At 40.2% G+C, this 21,931-nt stretch overlaps 1 protein-coding gene across 6 annotated transcripts in view; it reads right to left on the reverse strand.

Annotated features, from left to right (window-relative positions):
- Klf12 (KLF transcription factor 12) overlaps nucleotides 1-21,931 on the reverse strand; it is a 431,501-nt gene that overhangs the window by 156,745 nt on the left and 252,825 nt on the right. For all 6 annotated transcript variants that reach the window (XM_055609629.1, XM_055609631.1, XM_055609626.1 and 3 more), the window contains one exon: nucleotides 13,400-13,946. In XM_055609629.1, coding sequence (XP_055465604.1) covers nucleotides 13,400-13,946 — 547 coding nt within the window. The remainder of the gene's footprint in view (nucleotides 1-13,399; nucleotides 13,947-21,931) is intronic.

Raw genomic sequence — 21,931 nt, forward strand, 5'->3', positions numbered from 1 at the left:
CTTAATACACCTTTAAGGCCAGAGATCTGAACCGGGGGAACCAAATCTTCCTTTTATGGCCGCCACAAATGGCCAGACCATGGTAAATACATCATTGATTCTTTCTCACAAAGAGATACTTAAATGCAGGGTGCGAGTAAGAGGAGCATTTTCTTTCGACTTACAGTTTGTTAAAGGAAATTTATGTTTTTAGCATGCACTGCAAACATGGAGAAACGGATTGTACCGTCATCAGCTTTTAAATCAAAACAGCTTGCTATCTGGTAAAGACAGGCGTACTGGTCGATTTATTTCATAAAACTTTATGTACAAAGAGACAGTGTCTATGAACTTAATGGAGAGAATATTGAGTGTGGAAGGGTAATTTTTATTACAGTTTATAGTGGGATTATCTGTACTCCAGAGCTTCTAGATTTTATGGTAGCACAACACTGATGTGGTTAACTGCAGTGCAGGAGGAGACAGGCTTTCTTTCACCCTGACTGGGAGATGAAACTGGTGTAACCATTTTATATATTATATAAGAAACATCACTGATTCTATTAATTATCTCTGCCCAATTAAAACCCTGTTTATCCTATGTCCACAGGCAAAATATATTCCTGAGCAAAAGAATAAGAATGGACTAACTATAATCTTCATATAGTGCAAACTTTTCATTATGACCTTTCGGAAACCTTAAAAATATTTCATGCTCACAGGAGTTCAACTCCAGAAATCATGAAAGCCTCCATTATATCAATTACCTATAATTAATACCTAATATGCTGTTTTTCAATACTAAGTACTGTGGAATAAAAGAAACTCAAGGATAGTGTAGAAAGGATACATCCTCCCAGAGGACTCCTGATGGTCCACTGACATAAGCAGGAGGAGCTTCAGGGATGGTAGGCGCGTACTCCACAAATGCTTGGAAGCTGTGTCCCAGGCAATTGATAAGGCAGTGAGAGAGCCGGAGAAGTTATGGAGAGAGAAAGAGAGAGATGAGGTGGCTTTCCATTTTGGTATGTGCCTCCTAGAAAAAGCATCACTGAACCAAGACATTTATGCAAGGCCCTTTCTGCACGGACAAAGACGGTGCAGCAGCATGAAAAGCCACGGTGCATGGCTGGGATTACAAGGCATGTTCATTGGAAAGGAAACAGACTGGCTTGGAAGAAGCTGGTAGAATTTACGTTGAGTCTCCTACTTCATAATGCAAAGGAAGATCTCTTTTCCCTTTGGAGTTTGAGACTACCAATCAGTACCGGCCACAGAATTCCTTCACACCTCACCCAAAACACCACATTGCACTGGCTACCCTGATATTTCTTCTTCATTCTCATGTTCATGTATCTCTTTTATAAATATCTACTTACTGAGCTTTTGCTGGCATCGTGCACAGTGTTGGAGGATAAGTAACAAACACAGCTTAAACTGTAGAGTCCACAACCCTCCCTTTTCTGCGAAAAACTGTTTTACCCCCCAATGTTCTATGTCATTGGAATAAAGGTTTACAGCAATGACAAATTATACAAATTATATAATTGTCAACTGAAGCACTTATCCTTACTAGAGGTCAAACTACTAGGTATTTCTTCCCCATTGGGAAAGTGATACCCACTATATGGTAGCTACATATACTTAAAATTTTAATTTTACCGTAAAATTCTATCCAGTTTCTAGCGCTTTCTTGTGACTCTGAGGCAGCTGGCAAAATCCAGGGGCCATTCTAGGAAAAGCATCTAATCATAGCATACTCTTGAGGCTTTCTGTGTACGTTTTTCTAAGATTCTACCACTAGGTGGCAGCACAAAGACTTTTTTAGCCCAGGTAAGTCTCAATTCGAGACAGGAAGATTTGGTGAGATATGCCAGAGAAAGAGAAATCAAGGCTCAGGGGCAAAAAGTGTAGATGGGACAGTCTCCCGTACTCAGAAGGTGGAGGCAGGAGGATCATGAAGAGTGTGTAGCCAGTCTGGACTACATGAAACCCTGTCCCACTCCCACACCTGATGCCAAATAGTGAAGGATGAAGGGAGGGAAAGAGAACTGAGGAAAAGAGAAGATGGGGGAAAGTTCCCAGGGAGTCTCTTTCAAACACTGGCGCTAAGTAAGATAAAACATTCCAGCAAGGCAAGGGAGGATACACCTACCACGACTATCACTTCAGCCTGACTCACTACACACACACACACACACACACACACACACACACACACACACACACACCTCTCACTCCCCCCCCCACACACACACTCTGAGATCCCAGCACCACATATACATGCATGTAAGCAGGCTAATCAACACATTTCATGGATTAACACTTATTTGGGTGATGTCCTCAGATTTATTTTTAACCTACTCCGTTCTATGTTACTCCTTTAAAGTTGCTAATTTTTCGGTTTATTTCCAGTCTTCCCAACAGGAAATGGTGACAATGTGAACAACACTGTTTCCACGTATTGTAGACAACAGCTGGCATTTCAGAAGTTTGCTTCCTTTTAGATGAACTTTCCTTGCTGGTAGTGGTGGACATTGTTGCCATGTAAGCAGCAATGTAAAGCATTTGTTGAACAAATGAGCTGATTTTTGGGTGAACAAAATATGGTCAAGCCATCTGATTATAAAAATCATACCTGGCCATTGCTCAAAGTATCATCACCCCACATCACGGTGTCTGGAGAAAGAGTCAAGTGTGAGATCATTGCTTAGTAAATTGTTGCCATTTCTTTCACTAATAGACGGACTAGTATCAATTAGATTTTTTTTTTTTTTACTAAAGAATACAATTAAAATATCGCTTAATCAATTCTCCATTAAGAATAGAAAACAGAGGGAAAGAGCTTAGACAATAGTAACATAGCTTGGAGCAGAAAGAAAATCACTGTGGTAGCCAAAAAAAAGGTGAGGAGCAGAAAGCACAGCCAGAGAGCTGTAAATTATTAAAAAGCTAATTTAAAGCACTGTTTGTGGTGATTCTTGGAGCAAGTTCGCCTTTTGAATAGTATAGTCCCCATCCTCAAATTTGTTCTTACAAGGCCTTATATGCCACTGAGCAAACTGTTTGCTAAACATATGACTTTTTGTCCAATAATAAGTACATATTTCTTGCAGTGAATGAAGATGCCCAAAATAAACAGTTCTATAAATAACTACATCTGATGGGGAGATGGAATTCTCCTAGTGCACAGCCCTACCAGGACTACACAAAACCAGAAGATGAAATATATAGTAATATTACCTTAAGTGGGTAAAATAAAAATTGACTGCCTAATATTCTGCATTCCAAATGTCAGAGAAAACTTACCAGGTGGGAGCAAAATGAAGAACCCATCTGGATACTATATTACTGTAATGCGACATTCTAGACAGAAATCTATTGAAACATGAATTAGAACCCTTTGTCATGAGAGAAACTTGTCCCGGGTAAATGAATATGGCATGTGAGGCTATTTTATTCAACAGCTCTTAATAATACGTTCTAACAGAATGAATCTAGAGTCTATTTTGACAAGCTCCAGCCTGAGATACTTTACCTAACAAATAGATTTGTCTCCTTCTTCAGCCCCTTAGCAAGGTCCACCTCTTCAAGCAGACCGCCCGAAGGGACCGCTGGTTCCTTTCTATCTTGTCTTTGTTCCTATGCTTGGATTGCTGAATTAGCTCAGAAACCTGGGAAGCCAATCACAGTTCCTCGCTGGTGTTACTCCGTGTGTGCATTGCTTACTGACAGGTTTCTCTCTTCTGATAATCTCTGAGAGTGATACAGCTTATGTGCCCTTTCTGAGACACTATCATTGAATCTAAGAACCAAATCAGCCTGTGCAAGATGAAGCAGAGGAACTTACGGATTGGAGAGGTTTCAGATAAACAAGAGCACAAGATGCCAGCTTTTTTGGTGGAATCTATTTGACCTTATGTACATACCCAGAAGTTAAAAAAAAATAGTTAAGTTTCATTCAGTATTGAAATTCAGGGTGAAAAAAAAAAGGGCAATACGCCAGCAATTTATCCAGAGAGAATAAAGCATTCCAAACTCCTAGTTAAATTTTTCATGAACATGGACTCCCTGCCCTTTTCTCATTATTTAATAAGTCCTCGCCTTTTTTTGACATTGGTGATAGTGAAACACTCTAGTCTTCTCAATGTCTCTATTTAAGAATAATAAACCAAAGGATAGCAACACTCCAGGAACATTTTCCAATAAAGAACAGTAAAACAGAAACTAAAGGATAGAACTACTCGGTCTATTCATACAGATCTAGTTGACAATTAAAGTATAAGTCTGTCACCTATTAGCTACTATCTATAAACAGAGTAAGTAGAAGACATTTACCAAACGAGGAGACGGAAGCAGTCTCTCAGAAGCCAAGACAACTGCATACATAAGCACAGGTCAGCTGTCTGGGGCTATTCTGGTCCTATGGACAGATGACACCAGGATCTCACTGAACGGTGAACTAAAAGATGACAGTCATGTGTAAGGTGGACAGAAGATGCAAGTGTGTAACAAGAACCATGACCTGAAACAAGGAATCAGTGTCAACAGGTGGTTAGCCAACAACAGAAAACAAACAAACAAATAAAAAAAGCAAAAAAAAAACTAAACCATGAAATGGGAATGGGAATAATCAGTGGGCTGGCAGCTACAGTCAGTTCCTCCAGGAAGCTCTACAACCGTCACTTGGGTGACCGTATTTCCTTCCACAGATACAAACGGCAGAAGACTGAAATAGAGCTGCAGCTTCCTCCTGTAGGTTGCTGAGAAAAGCAACAGCCCCCAGGATGAAAATGGGAGAGGATGAAATCACAAATTTGCCTGTGGCCATGACTCTTCTGAAGTCCTGAATGGGTTCTATGAACATAAGCAGTATTTTGGGATGGGAGGGGGTGTGGGGGTGGTTTCTTTAGTGCGTCCACATCTAAACAGAATGACCAAAGAAACGGTGCATCCAAACTGACTTAGTTTCTTTTATATATTTTTTTATTCTTTACAGTTTATTCACTTTATATCCAGATTGTAGCCCCCTCCCTCATCTCCTCTGAGTCCCACCCTCTCTCCCTCTTCCCCCCAATCCCTTTCCTCTAGTCCACTGGAAGGGGGAGTTCTCCTCTCCTGCAATTTGACCCTAGCTTATCAAGTCTCATCAGGACTGTCTGGATCCTCTTCCTCTGTTAGTTTCTTTATGGCAGAATCAACTTGCTGTAGTTACCTATTTTAAAAAAACATGTTTTATTCTCAAGGATCTGATCACTTTTTGAAATCATGAATAACATACTTATGGTTCATAAATATCACACTAGTTTAACAAAGAAGCCTCAATGAAATAAAAAAAAATGGTTTGTATAATTCTCGTACATTCTAATGTTTTTTGTTTGTTTGTTTGTTTGCTTTTATGGGCTGCAGGAAAAGGGAGCTGGGATCCTTTCCCCTAGATAACCTATTTCATCATTGTCACCCAGACTGCTGAGTGTTGGAAGGCAGGCACTAAAGAGGAAAAGATCATGGGGGAGGGGAACACACAGAGACAGCAGAGGAAGAAAGGGAAGTACTCTGGAAAGAAAATTGTCCCACAGTGACACACAGCCTCCCTAGCTGCACTGGCCCTCTTCAGGCTCTGTCAGTTTCAAAGCCACTGGTCAATTACACCCTTGCCTTATTCCTAGGCATCAAGGACACCTGTTTCCTCTTGCTAGAAGGAGAAAAGACCCTCTCAGATACTGGATATTGGAGAAAAGTCTATGTTCTTTAGAGCCTTAGCTGGATTTTCTGAAACTGGTCATAGTGCTGCCCTTTAATTATCTTGAATTCTAAAACCTACTATCTACCAATATTAAAATGTTGAAAATACCTTTAGGAAACTAGAATGAGTAATTTGGGGTTTATTACTACTTTGAAATACTATGTGCACTCCAAAAGGTAGTGATGAAAATATTTGATCTTTATTCATATTGGTTCTAGTGTCATTTACATAATTATCAAGAGAGCCCATAGTTTACTTAATTTTCTTGTGGTTTGCATTGACCATCCCAGGTCGCTGCTTTGGGTCTTCACAACTACAATTGAAAGTGGAATCTGTGCTTTGTTTAACTTTTATTGTTAGGCTTTAACTTGTCAATCATAGATCATTATTGCCTGCATCTCTGTCCTAACAGTTTTGTCAATACAACAAATCGATGCTAGAATACAAATTAATTACTATAAAATACAGGTGACTCCACAAAATAGAAGAAGCCCTTGGGTGCAACTGAAGATTGTAATCCTCCCTTCTACATAATTAACCACAATTATCTGCTTTCAACTCGCTACTGGATTATTCTTAAGGGCACACAGACTCGCTATTCTTTGTAAGTCTCTTCATGGAGAAAGCAAATGGCTGCCCCTGTATCACTGCTTCTCTCCACAGCTCTTCAGGGCAACACTCCCTAGACTGAGTCTCACTCTCCTCACTTCCCATCTGAACAAGAGCCTATTTCAGGCCTTTGTCTTCTTACTCCATGGACAAACCTTCTCATCAGCAAGGAACTATCTAACCCCTAAACCACAGCTCTTGGCTTTCCTTTTACTCTGCTCCTGAGCAGCATTTACTAGTGTACCTGGGAAGTCCCTCCTTTAAGCATTTTTTTTTTTTCATACTATCCATGATGCCCTCACCTTGTCCACAAAACCTTCTAGCAGAGCAGCACTCCTGGATTTCTCTCCCCTTCCTGACTCTTCAGGTACCTCTTCCTAACCTCTGAAGTGTGTCCTGCTTGGAGGCCAGAGTAGTTATGTATGTGGCCCAATACATTTGCAGATAACAATGTCTTATCATGACGTCAAAGGTTGGAAGATGGCTCAGTGCAAAGGCATGTGTGCAAGTGTGAAGAACAGTTTGGACCCTCAGAATCCATCCACATAAAAGCCAACGGGCATGGTTGCGAGGCAGAGACAAGGGACCCCACAGATCACCTGGCTGTTTACACCAGTTAGAATATGTTAGCTCTGTGTTCAACGAGAGACCCTGTCTTAATAAACAGAATAACGAGTGACCAAGGAAGACATCTGACATCAACTTTGGGCCACACACATGCACACCACATGTAGGCACTCATAAAAAACACACAATAATCCCAAAATAAAAATTTGGATACTACTGCTCGGTTGGGCTTTCATGACTATCCTTCCGTTTTGGCTCTCATCCAAGATGATCCATGGTAGCCATGATTAATCCCTCCTCTACTCTAATGGTTCCCAAATGCATTCTTCCAAACTGTCCCCTTTTGTCCAAATACCATGTCAAGCTTTCTAGTTAAAGGTAGAACAGGAATGTTATGCTGAATATAGCGCACCCCAAAGGAATTCCCTTCTCAACTGCACTCCCCCGATCTTAGGAAAGATAGCGTCTTTTGCTCAATAGCTCAGCCACAAGTTTAGAGGCTGCCCTTCCTTCCCATCTTTCCTCACACCCACTTCCGATCCATTTGGCAATAGTTCCCAGCTAGTCCCCAATTTCTGCTCCTGCACCATATTCTCTACTGTATGCAAGGGCTCCATGATTCTTGTATAACATTGAAGATTATGACTTACTTCTGCACAAATATCCATCATATTTAGAACAAAAGCCACCCGGGGATTTAAGGTTCTCCCTACCCCCACTCTGGCCCTAGTGTCTCTTACATGCTCATCTCTCTCCCTGTCCGCTGGCTGTTCGTGCCAGGCAACAGGACATTCTGTTCCTTGCCACACAGGTGGCATTCAGTTGAGCCTTCAGATCTTTTTGCGATTATCTTTTCCAGTTATTAGGTGCACAGATGATTTCTCAAAGGGCTTTCTCGATTACACCTGAGTGAACCCTTCTCTTGCAAACTTTGCCATGTCCTATTGTTTCTCTGCAGCACTTACAACGCCTGGCACACACTCATCACATTTTCTATACAAAAACAACAAAACAATGGGAAACATAGCACAGCTTTTCATAGGCTGGACCGAAATTCCTGGAGTTATCTTTTAGAGATAAGACAACCCTTTTGTAGTTACACTTTCTACAGCCACAAAACCTTCTTCTCAATGGCGAGATGTGCAACCCTCCCCCCAGCCTCACGTTGGAGGGTACATGCTGCCTGTCCTCAATAGCCCTCACACATGTTCGCTCTCACCGCTCTACTCTAAATCACCTTCATTTACTGTACCTCTCCGAACATTTCTCAGCCTTCTTCCTATTTCACATTCTAGTCTGGGTCCCACTGTGATGCCTATGCATTCTGGGCTGTCTAACTCCTTTCATTCCTCTAGGCCAGTATCCTTTCTACTTGGATGAGCTGAGGCTCCAGCTTCCTCAGAAAATATTTTCCTGTCCCTTTGCTGTTATTCAAGCATTCTTGGTGAAAATTTCAACGCACTCCATCCCCTTCCTCAAGCCCTGACCTCCATCCTTTTATGGAGAAATACAGGGAAAACATTTTTTTCTTTCCACATATAACCACCCCACATGGCAATACTTTTAGTCAAACACAATTTTATTTACTTCTAATTATCTTCTTACTGGAGAAGTCGCTGGCTCACATTTTATAAATTTTAGTCCAATTCTAATCAAAATTAACAAGTATTTGTTTCTATGATTTTTACAATCTGGGTATTTTCCATCATACTTGCAGGTATACCCAGCCTTGTGACACTGCAAGGTGAGGTTGTCAACTATAAAATTCATGCTCAAGAATATGCAATTTAGATACCAAAAAAATTACAATGTTTTAATTATGTTTCCAGTGTTTGTGTTGGGTTGTATTCCTAGCTGCCCTCAGCTGCATGTGACCCATGGATTTCAGGATGAAGAGACCAAGTGTGAGGGAGAACCGGTATCAGCCCCACTTCACACTTTATACTCAGCAATAATGCCTGCTGCTGATCAGTGCTTAGCAGACACCTGGATGAACAAATGACTTGCTCCATGTGATCCTTGTGTTTAGTTGTGGACATGCACATTCACAATCCTTTATGTCATGCGATGTGCAGTGTCATCAGCTTCTCTTCACAGAACACATATGTTCTACCAATGTCAAAAATAACTAGCCAGTAAACTCGCCTAATTTCGATGAGTGCTATTTTGTACCTTTCAACATTTTGGAAAACTAGTTTCCTTCTGGTATGTTTCTTTTGCTCATCCACACCAAGCATAAAAGTCCTAAGTGGGAGGGTAAACAGGAACCTGTTTTATTTCTCAGCCATTTCAGTGCTGGCTTGGTACCCAGCTGCGTAAGCGCAAAATAACAATTTGAAGAATTACTCAAATGCCCTTTCCTTTCCTCATTCTGTGAGGTAGGCAAACCTTTCCACTAGACACTTTTACTGTCCTCTAGTTAATCAGTTAAACAATAAAAGGTTATAAAATGCTATAGCAATATTTGTAGAATATGGTGATTATAAAAACTTAATATGAAATAATAAAAATTTTAAAATGGGATGTTTCCAGATGATTTCTCATACTAATCTCTCATCCTTTATCATTGCTGTGTTAGCAACTTCGGAAAGTGGTACCATATCAGCTTCTTGGGTTGCTGTTTAATTCAACAAGTTCTTCCCCGTGTACCACCACCACCATCGACTTTCTGTTTTATGAGTGGGAAAAAAGGTAGTGTAGATTATGGCTTGTAATACTTAGGAGAAAAGTAATAATGGAGAAATGCAGATATTTGCTGATACTTGGCCAAATGCTAGGCATCTGCACTATGTTCCTCCATGTTAGGATAGATCATGTTCTAGCCCCATTTGCTTCACTGATGAGAATGAATAGCAAGAAGATAATTTTCTACAGCTCTAAGTGTGAGAGGCAGGATTTTATCTCATATGTTTGCGATCTCAAAAAACCATAGAACAGTTCATTGAGCTTATGATTACGTACATTTTTATTTGTGACATAAAAATTATGAAATAAAACATACTACATGAAACTAACAAGTAACTTACACAGAGACCAAATGACAGCATGAGTCGTAAAGGGCTCCTGCAATATACGTTCTCCAGAAAATTGAATTTTAGCCATACATATATGTGTGTACGCGCGTGCTTTGGTATATGTTAAATGCCAATTCTTGAAAATTTATAACTATAGATCTGGATAATGAGTAAAACAAGTATCTGATTTCGCCCCTATATATATATATATATATATAGAGAGAGAGAGAGCCATATATATATGGCTAAAATTAAATTAAATTAAATTATATATAAAAAATATATAATTCAATTATATAGATAATATATATAATTCAATTATATATAATATATATAATTCAATTAAATTATATATAGCCATATATATGTATATACATATATTATATTTTATATGCTGAATATATTATTTATATAATATATAATATATAAATAATATATATTATATTTTATATGATATAATATATATAAAATAATATATATTATATTTTATACACTGAATATAAAATGCCTCTCCCATAAAATGATGATGATGAATAAAAGGCATCTCTTGTGCTTATTTATGGATGAGTCAAAATTGAATAAAAAAATCTAAGGATCAATATTAAAATATTTACTAATCAGTTTTGTAAAGAAAGTGGTTTCCCTTAAGCAGCACTGTAGAATGACTGGACTGTATCATGGGCACACATATAGAATTATGAAACTGCAGAGACACTGGAGTCTACTATGGACACAAAGACAGACAGACAGACACACACACACACACACACACACACACACACTCACAGACGCACATCTGTGTAGCCCTGGCTGTCCTGGAACTAGCTTTGTAGACCAGCCTGGCCTCAAACTCACAGAGATCCACCTGCCTCTGCCTACCAAATATTGGCATTAAAGGTGTGTGCCACAACCACATATAGGATTATGATGTGTGTGTGTGTGTGTGTGTGCTTACGCGTGCGCTTTGGTACATGTTAAATGCCAATTCTTGACAATTTATAACTATAGATCTGGATAATAATTAAAACAAGTATCTGATTTCGCCCCCAGTTATGTTACTTTTATCGAAAGAGATGTTTTCATTTTACCCAGAGGTGTGAACAACACCAAAAGGGTGAAACATGAGAAACATCCATTAGAAAGCACCTTAATTCCACTTTTCCTCCACTATTTCAGTCCACAGTGTTGTTGAGACCACTTTCTGTTCCATGCCAGCAGATGACACAGAGTGTAGGGAGTGGAGGAAGCCCCAGAGTGAGTGAATAGTGTTTTGACACAGGCACGTCCATATCACAGACTCCAAGGCCAATGGAATCATGAGAAACTGGCTAAGCTTTTATCCGTATGGGTTTGACTAGAGATGGTAGGCAAAGCTTTCCTTAGACTCTGAGTGTTTATCAATGACTGGTCATTGTGTACTGACTAGCAACTGTGGCTTCCTCCCCTCAGATGGCTACAGCCTGAGCCTGCCCACTCACAGAGAACACTGACTAGCCAATCCCTCCCACTGAACTGTCCCTAATAAACATGCCAAGCCCAGGTTGGTGCTGTTGGGAAAATCCAACCTGATCCCAGCTTCACTGTGTGTGTATCTATCCTGTGTTTGTCTTTTCTTCATTCCCCCCCACCCCCCACCCCTAGGCAGGGTGTGAGAACCCAAGGCCCATGGGCCACAGCAACAGAGAGTGTTAGAGAAAGCAGTGAATGTCTGTTTCTCAAACTTGTCGACTGAAACTCCTGAATCAGGAAATTTTTAACTTTGTTAAAGAGGGGAGGTGAAACTTATTTGAGTACTAGGAAGAAATTTAATATTGATAAAATAATAACTTCCAGTGGTAAACACACAGCTCTATATAGATGTTTATAAACAGCCTGCCAAGTTTTCAATAATATATCATCTCTCAATATTGAATCCTATCTTTTACCAGAAGCAAAACAACCATGTTTCCCCACATTTTATGAGAAGACAGTGGTTTATGCATTCATTGATCATGTTTTAATCATGGGCCTCAGTCGTAACACAGTGTCAAAGCAAAAAGCAATATTGAGCAAGTCTAATCCTAGCATCATGTCTGGCCTCTGAAGACAAAATACACAAATATGCATTCAGTTTCATAGAGAATAAGTCAATAATGTGAGATTCTATATTTTAGAAGGGTGGCTTAGTATTTGTGTTTGTATATAGGAAAGAATAAAGATACAGTCTATGAGATTTCCATTTCTTTTCTATTAAAACCTGTGGAAACCAAACATTTATAAGTAGAATATTACGCTGTCTACAGCTGTATTAACTACCATAATGAGTGAAATAACTAGATAGCATCCACATGAGCATGCGAGAGAGTATCTTCTTATCTCCTAAAACCTAGAGGTACCATTAATACTACACTTTGGAATATTTCCATTATAACTCACCCTGTTATTTAAAACAATAGAAGCTTAATTCGAAGACGATTAAAAACTAAATCTATATGAAATTTTACGGGTAGACATCTCTCTTTGTGGCAGGTTGTGGTGGTCTGAAAGAGAATGGCCCCAGAGGCTCATATATTTTGAATGCTTAGTCACCAGGGAGTGGAACTGTTTTCGCAGAATTCGAAGGATTAGGAGGTGTGGCTTTGCTGCAGTGTATGAGGCCTTGTTGGAAGAGGTATGTTGCTGGGCTGGGCTTTGAGGTTTCAAAAGTCCATGGTAGTCCCTGGGGCTCTCTCTGCTGCCTGTGGAGTAGAGTGTAAAGCCCTCTCCGACTCCTGCATGCTTCCCACTAGACTCATCTTCTGCAACTGTGACAAGCCCCCACGTTCATGGCTTCTTTTGTAAGTGGCCTTGGACACGCTGTGTCTTCACCATGAACAGAGCAGTAAGTAAAGACAGGCTCTGATTATATTTACCTCGGTGGTCTCTGTACAGACCAGGCTGGCCTCAGATTATCAGAGCACTCTCTGCCTCTGCCTCCCAAGCTCTGTGATTAACAAAAGATTCCACCACACCTGGCTGAACCACTTTTAATATCAAAATAACTTAAAAGGCACTTAGAAATAAATGCCTAGATCTCATGAAATTCATCTTTACGGAATTTTATATTACTGTCATTTTAAAAGTTCAAGTTTGAACAACTACAAAAAAAAAATCTTCTTATTTATCTGAAGACAATCACAATGACCAATGTCTATAGGGATTTACATAATTTCATTTTACAATTAAGGCTGCCCTTCCCACTTTACCATTCAGGGGAAGTGTTTCTTTGTAAATGAAGAGATCAAAACCCTGACATGAAATGACTCAGCATATGGACTTAATACAGCTAAGGGAACTATCCACAGAAAAGCAGCTGCTCCAAGCAGGGATCTATTCAGAGTGGCCAACTGGAGGTCCTGCAGGGGTCTACACAGAACTCTTTGAACACAGAGTCTGCACACAGTTTAGCTGAAAAAGGCATGGTCTTCTCTAGTGCTGAAAAACATCAGGACTTCAGGCCTCTTACCTTTGCCATGGCTTCTCCCGTCCTCCAGGAGCGGCACAACAATTGTGTTGTTCACATTTCCGGGTGAGCGTACAGCTGTGTAGACAACCGGCACTGACTGAACCACCACAGGGATTCGATGAACGTGACTGAGTTTGTTAGACTGTAAGTTCATGGGACTGGAAGGTGGGACAGGGTGAATGATGTGTAAAAACTGCTGGCCGCCCACGCCGGACGCAGAGGCAACAAGGGGTCCTGGAGATAACACTGTTGACGAGGAGGGTGCTGACGATACTGACGTTATGACGGTGGGGGAGGAGGCTGGACGACTGGAAGAAGACGAAGAGGTGGAAGTTGACGAGGGTGAGGAGGCAGACGCTGTCATGGAGACGGGAGAGGTGGAAACTGCGGTAGGGGAGGTCCTGGCTTTGTTGATGGACAAGTCCACTGGCTCAGTTTGTGTCTGGAAGTGGTCGACAGGCAGTGAGTCCTCCGGAGGCTCCCCTTTCACGTTATTTAGCAAGAGGGGAACAGCTTCCATATCGGGGTAGTTGTGGGCTTTTGGGGACTGCGGGGAGAAAATGAAACAGGTTTATCGTTACTAATGACATATTTCAATAGATGTGTGACTTATTTGAAAGCGTATTAATTTTTCACTTATTGCAGTGGGACACTGTTCATTCACTGAAATATTCCAAGAATTTTTCTTTAACCGTCACAATGACAATTAAAAGTGCAAAGTACGACAGAGTAGGGAAGTCCTTTCACATGAGGACATTTCCAGTCTATTGTAAAAACAAATATGCAACCTCTTAAGTGAAAGTAAAAAACGACCACTAAAAGTCATGTAAGATCTTTCAAACGACAACCTCAGAGTGTAAAGCATAAAGCATCACTTAGGACTGTGTAAACAGGACTTACTTAGTCACAACACTCTCTTTGTTCTGAGTTGTTTATGTACTGTACTAGGAGTCTGTCTCCGTGTCTTTTGTTATAAAGCAGTGAGAGTTTTCGATAGATGAACTGAAACGCTCTCTCCAGCTCTGGAGTTCTGCAGTTTTACCCATGTGCGACATGATCCTGGTCTGGAGGCAGCAATCTGGGGAAACTCGCTGTGACCTTTCTACACTCATGTTCAAGCACTACTAATGCATGTTCGTACAGAGCAGTCGAAGGCACACCGAGTTCTCCAGGCTCTCCAGTCTGGTCATCAAGTTCCCGGAGTTATATCATTGGAAATGGCTGGATTTTAACAATAAGTGCCTGCAACATTTCACTTCTTAAGAAACTGCACACAATCAGGACACATAAACTTGAGGAGACAGTTTTCAGAAAATCCCATGTAAGAAAATTTAAATTGTTTATTGACTTTTGTTTAATATAAAATGACAATTTTTTATTTAAGTTCATTTGTACTCCTGTAGGTTTTAATGAGAAAAGTTTAATAATAAATACTCTATAGCTTAGTACCCTAACATTCTCAGCATAGTGTTAGTGGGCATGAACCTATTAATTCCTATCTTGAACAAGTAACACACTAACATTCTTAGCATAGGATAAATGGTCATGAACATACACCTATTAATTCCTATGTTAAACAAGTATTTATGAAATGCATACTTCTGGGACCGAATGGTCCTTGTTCTGTTGGAGTGTGTCCGTAGAGCCTTAATGGAGATAACCAGACGGCAGCAGACTATTTTGCTACATCTAATTTAACCAGGTCAACATTCAACATCTAATAGAATAGTATTATTCTATTAGATGAAAAGCCCAAATCGTTATTTTCAGCTTTCATACGGTATGGGAACAACAATTATGTTAAGTTGGTCATTTCATTCTTCATTTTTTTTCACTTGCTATTCTTCCTGAAAACATGAAGATGCATTTAAAGCTTTTAAAAGAAACATTGTTCTTAAAAACTTTCATTATAGAATATAAATTATAGTTCTCTTCAAAGCATACAATAGGCAGTAGTGCAAAGGGCATTTTAGTCAGCCACAATGAAAAGGGAAAGAAAAATCAACAGTGGCACCAGATCGAATGAAAGGGAAATGGGTTGATGTTTTCATGCTTTTTTCCCTCTTCTTGGCTAAAACGGTTGCCGGCAAAAGCATATGAATTAGAACTATAAAAGGTGGCTGATCTGCAAGGCCTCCCATATGGAATTCTAAATAGGATTTGCACATTAGGTACTAAAGCTGAGAAACAATTTTATAAGCCATCCCAAACACATGAAGAAACAAACACCCAAACACCATCGATTGCACTACTTTCGTGCAAATCTGCAGACGTTATCACTCTTCCTATTAAAACAGTATGTTTATTCTTAGCATCATCAATAGGGTTTTGTTTCTTAGCAATGACAATATGAGTTGTTTCTTATCAGTATTTTATGCATACATGAAAGCCCGTGTTGATATTGCTTTTTCTAAGAGCAACTGGTTCATAATCCAAAATATAAATCATTAAACGGTACCAATCTCCTTGACTACACATATCCCTGATTCGTTACGTATTAGATAAATTTGAGAATCTTAATTTGGAAACAATGGTTATTTTTACCTCACATAAAAACAGGCTTTTACCAAAAGGGAGCTGGGGAGTATTGCATCCCTGTAGAAGCAGTTCCTAACAGAAATGAAAGAGTACATTGGCAGATCATGACAAATAAATTGGGACATATGGAGCTTAGGTGAAGTGATGGCTTCCAAGGCATCAGGAATCACTGAGCTCTAGGAGGTGGCCTAACTTCACTGTATGGTGGAAGAGAACCCACCATTTGCACGACACTAATTCCCAACTGAGGAAAATACTTCTTCCAAGTACCATGGTATAGCAACAGAAACATCAGAAAAGGACTTCTTCTCAGGCCCATTAGATAGACTAGAAGCTATGAAGACAAAACACAGAAAATCCCTAGCTGCTCCCAGACACCCAAAATCTACCCAGCTTCCACCGATGCTCAAAGTCTAATAACTAGGACACATAAACCTTGAAGAATTGTGCATGGATTTATAAACGCAAACATCACAGAGACACATGGTGGCCCGTCTCTATTATGCAGCCGTTGAAATGAAGCCTGTCTATTAAGTAATGCCCTATCCTTATCAAGACAATTAAAATCTTCACGGGACCCTTCATTTGTTTTCACTGTGGGCAGTGCATCCTATCCCAAAAGCCATTGCTAATCTCTTGGACACATAACATTGTGGCAGATAAAACTGTCGGTACCTCCAGCTTTGGGCTGGACAGACCTATCTGTGAAGTCAGCTATGTTACAGGATAAGGCCTCTCAATATCTATAATAGAGCCTCCTTCCTCCTTTTAAGAAGTGGAAAAAACCCACAAGATTCAACCCCAGGGGATCATCATTGGGTATTTATCTCCTTGCTTTCCAAAAGTGGTAAATTGAAACACATTCATTCTGAGGCTTGGATCTCTAAGTGGGAAGCTGGAGTGAGGTGCTGGGGACAGAGTCGACTGCCAAGAGGGAGAAGAAGCAGAAGGAAACAGAGAAGATGGAGAGAGTGCTGAGAAAGCCTGAGAGCAAAGTGAAAGATGGGAGCACATGAAGAAAGGGAGGGGCAGGCTTCCAAGGGGAAGGGACAGCAAACAGGCAAGAGAAATGGAGACTGTAGGTTTTACAAGAGGCATTTCTTTCAAAAGAACGAAAGAACTGCACAGAGAAGTTTCACCTTTCATCAGCAACTCCTAAATTCTTGACACGGCCATGGACCTCTTACAGCAGTATCGACTGAGAGATGTTTGTGGTTTTCTAATACAAAATGATTTTGCCTTGGCAAGCTGTCACAGAAGTTGAGTTTCCCTGTTGCTTCCCCCGGTGTGGAAGATGAAACTCTCATTACATTCTCACTGTCCAACAAGAACAACACACTTTCTAATGCCACAAGCAATATACAGGAGTGCTAGATGTTTGTCAAAGAGGAATGACGTTTCATTCTCCAAAGGGCTATATCCTACACCGTGGAAGGGTCCACCGTAAAATTTCAACTTTTTAATGATGTTTTAGAAAATAATAGTATAAATACACACAAAAGTCCAGCAACATAAGTCTAATGATGTACTTCACACACCCCGGAAAATTTGTGTGCAGGCCTAAACACAAGCAGGATGACCTAGGGCATTATTATTTGCTTCTCATGTCAGAAACTTGGTTTTATGCACCATAACCCACACAATAAGATGTTACACATAGCATCCTAGTGACGTGTTCACGTAAGCATGTGCAGGGACACAGTTGAGTCTTGCTAATCAACAACTTTCTTCTGAAAAAAAAAATTTTAAATGAAACTTCAGCTGTAGACATTTTTGTGGAAGGAATGTACAAAGGAGCCCCAAGCCTCCCATGTGTTATTTCCTGGAGAGTCCTAGAAAGGTTTCCCTCCCTCGGCCAGCCATTACCAACAGCTGAATCTTTTTTATGGCCTGCCAGGGAACATAGAGCATCTTTAATTGAGATTCTGTGTTTTAATCACCTGCAAATCTGAAAAGAAACAACTATGTATGGACAACACCCTTCATTTGGAAATCTCTTCAGAGGTACATAGAAGTGTCCTGGTTAAAGGGTATTTAAATAACTGGCTATGAACTGTTATCCAAGGTGTATGTGGTGCCTGTTACACCTTTAATAGGACAAGAGAGTTGTAGGGATGTCTTACACAGAAATTGCATATTAACAACTATATCAATCATTTCAATTAATTATGTTTTATTTCAGTTTTACAAAAAAAATTGAGCAATAATTTCAAACTAACTTTTTAGGAAATGTTTAGAAAACAATTTACCCAACATCATGTCTCTTTCCTAAGCTGTTCTGAAATACTATTACAAAAAGAAAATAAAACTAGGAAAAGAATTCCAAAGACTTGAACTGATGACTTAACCTAGCTTACTTTTTATAAGCAGTGTCATCTTGAATTTTCTAAAGTTTCTGGTTTTCAGAATAGAAAAGAGTTCTTAGTTCCAGACTTGTAAAATTGTTGTGAAGATTGAACTGATGGCATCAAGTTCTCCAAGCAGTAAAAAGATAAGCAAATGACCAGAGTTCTTTCTTCTTGGAAGTAAAAACTGCAAACAAAGCCAACCTATTACCAAAGTGTCTGAGAGTTGAAGAATTCAATGTATTCTAGTGCAAGACTGAAGAAGAGTCACTGATGGGGTACAGCAAAGCAAGTCGATTCACGTTACACACATCAGATGCTTAGAACATACCCTGGTTATTTAACTCTTTTAAAAAAAATTAGTCTGATTGATCCACCAAAAACAAACAAACAAACAAACAAACAAACAAACCCACCGTATCCTAGCTGAAACACATTTTATCTGATTTCTTAATGCTACAATATAAAGAACTCCAAAGAGCATAGTTGGTCATCTATCTTCTAACACAGCAGTAATTTGGTTTTATGAAGGTCAGAGTCTGGCTTAATGTTAAGACTTGTGATTGAAAATGTGTGTTCTGGGGCCTGGGGGAAGGCTCAGCAGTGAGTATGTGTGAGGGTGTGAGCTGCTGAGCATTGAGGGTGCGTGCCTTTCAGTGGCTCACATCAGGTGGGTCATAGCCACCTGCAACTTCAGAGCCAGAGCCTCCACAGCCCTCTGTGGTCTCCATGGGCATTTTCACTCAGGTGTATGCACGTGCTTAAAATTGTTGAAGTCCTTTATAAAGTCTTTAATAGACATTCTGTACTTCCTGCAAAAATTAACCAAACTGAAGCCATACCTATTTGCTGTTTAATACTGTGTTATTGGAAATTAGACTTCATTTTAGTTAAAGGGACGTTTTTGCATTCATAATAGCTACTCAGCCCAGATTTTCCTCTGAGGGATTCCTGATGTGAGCACCCTGAAACTCTGGCTGATGACTTTGCTCCCAGTGGAAAAGCCACTGTTCTCCATCTGCTGCGAAAGCACACACTTCAATCTTCTCTGTGCGTTTATTTTACTGAAAATGCAGTCTACCTGTTACACTTTTTATTGCATAGGGCTTGGTGCTCATTAAGATGACCTGCTTTCGGAGATTTCTCTTCTTCCCATGTTCAAGGGCAGGGTGACAGAAACAAATGCCATGAAAATATAAGTTTACAAAAGTAGGAAGAGATAAAGTATACTGAAGAAAGATCAGCAGTCACTTCTCTAATATATCATTCACTAGAGGAAGAGAAAATGACTCACACTGTCCTGCCCTGATAACGGATACTGAAACTGCTGACAAAGTTACCTACTGTGTGTAAGGGTGACATACTTGAGTGAATATTTAAGTAAACTGCTTCGTGTCAACGTCTTGGTTGAAAATGCAAGAAGTGATTCTTCAAATAATACAGATCTAATTTTTCTTCCTTCCTTCCTTCCTTCCTTCCTTCCTTCCTTCCTTCCTTCCTTCCTTCCTTCCTTCCTTCATTTATTTCTCTCTCTCTTTCTTCTTTCTTTCTTTTTGTTTCTTCAAGACATGGTGTATGTGTGGGGGCATCTCTGTGACCTAAGAAGATGTCTCTGGGAGGATATGAGAGAAAGTCTAGCTGAGACTCCCAGTAGCAGGGGCCATGGACTGAAGAACATGCCCTCTAACCAGATAAGATCCCTACTGGAGGAAGGAGAACACCAACTCACCCACAAAAACTTCAGTCCAAAACTTATCCTACCTACAAGACCAGCAGGGATAAAGATAGAACAGATAGAGCAGAGATTGAATGTCCAACCAATGCCTTCTCCAACCCAAGAACCACCCCATGAAAGACAGCCATCCCCTAACACTATTAAGGATACTCTGCCATGCTTGCAGACAGAAGCCTATCAGAGTTTTCCTCTGAGAGGCTCCACTCAGCAACAGTTCTAAACAGATGCTGAGACTCACAGCCAAACATTGGGCAAAGCACAGGGAGTGTACTGGAAAAGAAGGGAGAAGGATAAAAAGAACCTCGAGGTGATAGGAGCGCCACAAGAAGACCAACAGAGCCAAATAACCAGTGCCCAGAGGAGCCTATGGAGTCTGAATCACCAACCAAGGATCATGCATAGACTGGACCTAGATCCTCTACACAGATGTAGCTGATGGGAAGTTCAGGCTTCATGTGAGTTCACTAGGAAGGGAAGCAGGGGCTGTCTCTGGCATGGTCTCTGTTGCCTGCTTTTTGATCACTTCTCCCTGACAGGACTGCTTTACCAGGCCACAGAGGAAGAGGATGAACTCAGTCTTTGTGTGACTTGATGAGCTGGAATGGACCAGTAGGGGTGCTCCCCTTTTCTGAGGAAAGGAGGAGGAAAAATGGGTGAGGGAGGGTGGGAATGGGAGGAGAAGAGGGAGGGGGCTATGACTAGGATGTAAAGTGAATAGATAAACTAATTTAAAAAAAGAAAAGAATAAAATAAATTAATTAAAAAGAGAAAAACTTGTCAACATGACAAGTTGGCTCAGCTGGTAAAGGCACTGTGCTTTTAATCTCTGGAATCCACATGATGAAAAAAGAGAATCTGCTAGGCAAGTTGCCCTGTGATTGGCATATGTGGATGGGCAAACACACACACACACACACACACACACACACACAGTACAGAACATAAATAAGAAAATCCATAACATAAGTACAACATAATGATCCTTGTGCTTTTGTTTATGTTTAATGGATTTTACCCCTCAACTGAGAAGAACCTTCAAAAAGCTTTTAGTATAAACATTCCAACTGCTCCCAACTGTTTCCTTATTTTACAGTCATTATGTTTCCGAGGACTTTTAGCATAGGACTGTCATAATTTACACCATTTATCCAACTCGATCAGAATCAACATTTACAGCAGACTGCACTCTCAAACTGTGGCCTGGCCATGTGTGCTGTGAGGCTGCTTGAAAGAAGAGAAAGAGGAGATTTTGCGTATCCAAATCTCAAATTAACAGCAGACATCCCTAAAGACCAAAAAGAGGGACAAACACGTTCAGAAATGAATGTCAACATTATATATAAATACAAACAGGACAGAAATACGTGTGGCAGCATAACTTAATTGAAGACTACGCATTACATTTGTTCAAGAAGATTATGGCTTTTAAGTTGTTCTGAATCTTAAACCACTTCAATTCTTTCCATCTGGTCAAGTTAGAAGAAGTATTGTTTACACATAGCTCAGGGTCAACTTGACACACCTGGGAAGAAGGGCCTACAATGAGGAATTACCTGCACCAGACTGGCCTGTGAGCATGGCTCTAAGGCATCTTCTTGATTGCTAACTGATGTAGGAAGACCCAGCCCAAGGTGGACATTGCCATGCCTAGGAAGCAGGTGTATAAGAGAGTTAGCTTGGCAAGCCAAGGAGAAAAAGGCAGTGAGCAGCATATCTCCAGGGTCTCTGCCTTCAGTTCCTGCCATGAATTCTTGCTTTGGCTGCCCTGCATGATGGATTGTAACATGAAAGCCAGGTGAGTCCTTTCCTGTCCAAGTTGTTTCATTTAGTGTTTTATCACAGCAGCAAAAAGCAGGATAGAATCGTATATCAAGAAAACAAACAAAAAAAAGGATTAAAACAAACCTAGAAATT

Source organism: Psammomys obesus, unplaced genomic scaffold (genome assembly GCF_907164565.1).
Source record: "Psammomys obesus unplaced genomic scaffold, mPsaObe1.curated_primary_1811, whole genome shotgun sequence".
In the NCBI taxonomy this organism is placed as follows: domain Eukaryota; kingdom Metazoa; phylum Chordata; class Mammalia; order Rodentia; family Muridae; genus Psammomys; species Psammomys obesus.